The sequence below is a fragment of the Homarus americanus genome, unplaced genomic scaffold (genome assembly GCF_018991925.1).
Source record: "Homarus americanus isolate GMGI-L3 unplaced genomic scaffold, GMGI_Hamer_2.0 scaffold44222, whole genome shotgun sequence".
Lineage (NCBI taxonomy): Eukaryota > Metazoa > Arthropoda > Malacostraca > Decapoda > Nephropidae > Homarus > Homarus americanus.
In genome coordinates, this window is record NW_024712519.1 from 1 (window position 1) to 2,839 (window position 2,839).

At 42.6% G+C, this 2,839-nt stretch overlaps 1 protein-coding gene across 1 annotated transcript; it reads left to right on the plus strand.

The window, feature by feature from the left end:
• Positions 1 to 150: 150 nt before the first annotated feature.
• On the plus strand, positions 151 to 954 carry LOC121860555 (phosphatidylglycerol--prolipoprotein diacylglyceryl transferase-like). The gene is made up of 2 exons (XM_042357718.1): positions 151 to 234; positions 544 to 954. Exons 1-2 carry the CDS (start codon positions 151 to 153, stop codon positions 952 to 954), a joined length of 495 nt encoding a protein of 164 aa, XP_042213652.1.
• The last annotated feature ends 1,885 nt before the right edge of the window (positions 955 to 2,839 follow it).

Consider the following 2,839-nt stretch of genomic DNA (forward strand, 5'->3'; position numbering starts at 1 on the left):
GTGAGCCTCTACTACAGAATTTTAAGGGGACTAAAACTTATTAGCCCTGGGATAGGTGAGCTCCCAACCCTATAAAAGCCCAAACCAGGTTTATGCGACCACGTGCCTCTTTTGGGCGACATTTTACTTGCTAGAAAAATCAAAATTGAGATGAAGAGGGTGACGGAGGCGCTGAAGAAGGCCTCCGAGAGCGACGTCCCACGTTTTACCTCTGGGTCATTTATCATAGGAACGGTACTGTTAGTGTTTATTGTTTGTTGTACTTGTGTGTATTTATGTTGTAAAATCCGTCGTCGCTTTAGAGAGGACGACCACAACCCAGGCTAGGCTGAGTCGACCCTAGGGGAATTAGAGTCACTAGCCACAGCAGAACCAGAGTCACCAACCGATGCAGAATCGGAGTCACCAGCCGAAGCGGAGCCGGAATCACCAGTCACAGCGGAAACGGAGTCACCAGCTGCAACAGAACCAGAGTCACCAGCCGCAGCAGAACCAGAGTCACCAACCGATGCAGAACCAGAATCACCAACCGATGCAGAACAGGAGTCACCAGCCGAAGCGGAGCCGCAGTCACCAGCCGTAGCGGAACTGGAGTCACCAGCCGAAGCGGAACCAGGGTCACAAGCCGCAGCGGAACCAGAGTCACCAAACGCAGCGGAACCGGAGTCACCAGCTGCAGCGGAACCAGATTCACCAGCCGAAGCAGAACCGAAATCACCAGCCGCAGCGGAACTGGAATCACCAACCACAGTGGAACCGGAATCACCAGCCGTAGCGAAACAGCAGTCCAGCCAAAATCAAATCACGAGGAGCGTTAAAATACCCAAAAAATTTCACGGCACATTCATTGGTCACAAGGGCGCCCATATTAAACAAATAGGCCAAAAATACGGAGTGTTGCTGAAACTCAACACCTATAAAAATAATATCAGTATCACCAGTACAGACATATAGCGGGTAGAGGAGGCCAAACGCTACATTGAAGACTTAATCCTCCAATGGTCACTCGCTTACTCCCTAGCCACAGCGGAACCGGAGTCACCAGCCGCAGCGGAACCTGGGTCACCAGCCACAGCGGAACGGGAATCACCAGCCGTCGCAAAACTGCAGTCCAGCCAAAATCAAATCACGTAGAGCGTTAAAATACCCAAAAAATTTCACGGAGCATTCATAGGTCACAAGGGCGCCCATATTAAACAAATAGGCCAAAAATACGGAGTGTTGCTGGGACTCAACACCAATAAAAACCATGTCAGTATCACCAGTACAGACATATAGCGGGTAGAGGAGGCCAAACGCTACATTGAAGATTTAATCCTCCAATGGTTATTCGGTAACCCCCCGATGTGATAGAATGGTTAATATTTTTCTCTTTTATATATAAATATAGATATATATGTAGTATTTCGTTCTATCTATTTATCTATCTACACATCCCACCCCCCCTCCCCCACACACACACATGTAACCAGTATAATTTACATACTGTTTAATGTAGAGTAAGTAATTAATAACTTATAACTATGGATGTATAATTATGAACATTAATTATTCAATGACCTGAAGAGGGTAAAGGTTGCTCAGGGGACTAAAACATCCTGCAGATGTTTAGTCTTATCCAGTTGCCGAAGTATGATGCAACTCTCTCTCCAGGTAGTAGGTAATTCTTGAAATACTTAATAGATTGCTCATATGTGGTAATTGGATACTTTGCTTCACACTTGCAATGGTTCAAGTATGTTAGATAGTTAGATAAATAATATGTAGATAATGGCACCGCCAGTTAGGACTGATTCATGGGTCATTGGAATCATTTACCAGCCGGTTATTTATGCACGTAATGTAAAAACCGCTCAATGTTGTTCGACTTGACATATGTTTAATTACATCACCAGTAACATAAGTTTACTACAACACCAGTACCATATGTTTACTACAACACCAGTACCATATGTTTACTACAACACCAGAACCATATCTTTACTACAACACGAGTACCATATATTTACTACAACATAAGTAACATATGTTCACTACAACACAAGTGCCATATGTTCACTACAACACCAGTACCATATGTTCACTACAACACCAGTACCATATGTTTACTACAATACCAGTACCATATGTTTACTACAACACCAGAACCATATCTTTACTACAACACGAGTACCATATATTTACTACAACATAAGTACCATATGTTCACTACAACACAAGTGCCATATGTTCACTACAACACCAGTACCATATGTTCACTACAACACCAGTACCATATGTTTACTACAACACCAGTACCATATGTTCACTACAACACAACTGCCATATGTTCACTACATCACCAGTACCATATGTTTACTACAACACCAGTACCATATGTTTACTGCAACACCAGTACCATATGTTTACTACAACACCAGTACCATATGTTTATTACAACACCAGTACCATATGTTTACTACAACACCAGTACCATATGATCACTACAACACAAGTGCCATATGTTCACTACATCACCAGTACCATATGTTTACTACAACACCAGTACCATATGTTTACTGCAACACCAGTACCATATGTTCACTACAACACAAGTGCCATATGTTCACTACAACACCAGTACCATATGTTCACTACAACACCAGTACCATATGTTCACTACAACACAACTGCCATATGTTCACTACATCACCAGTACCATATGTTTACTACAACACCAGTACCATATGTTTACTACAACACCAGTACCATATGTTTACTACAACACCAGTACCATATGTTTATTACAACACCAGTACCATATGTTTACTACAACACCAGTACCATATGATCACTACAA

What these genes read in the sequence shown, in the direction of transcription:
- LOC121860555 (XM_042357718.1), top strand. Translation starts at nt 151, where the DNA reads ATGAAGAGGGTGACGGAGGCGCTGAAGAAGGCCTCCGAGAGCGACGTC. An exon ending in GGTCATTTATCATAGGAACG is followed by an intron (nt 235 to 543) that starts GTACTGTTAGTG and finishes GATGCAGAACAG; the next exon opens with GAGTCACCAGCCGAAGCGGA.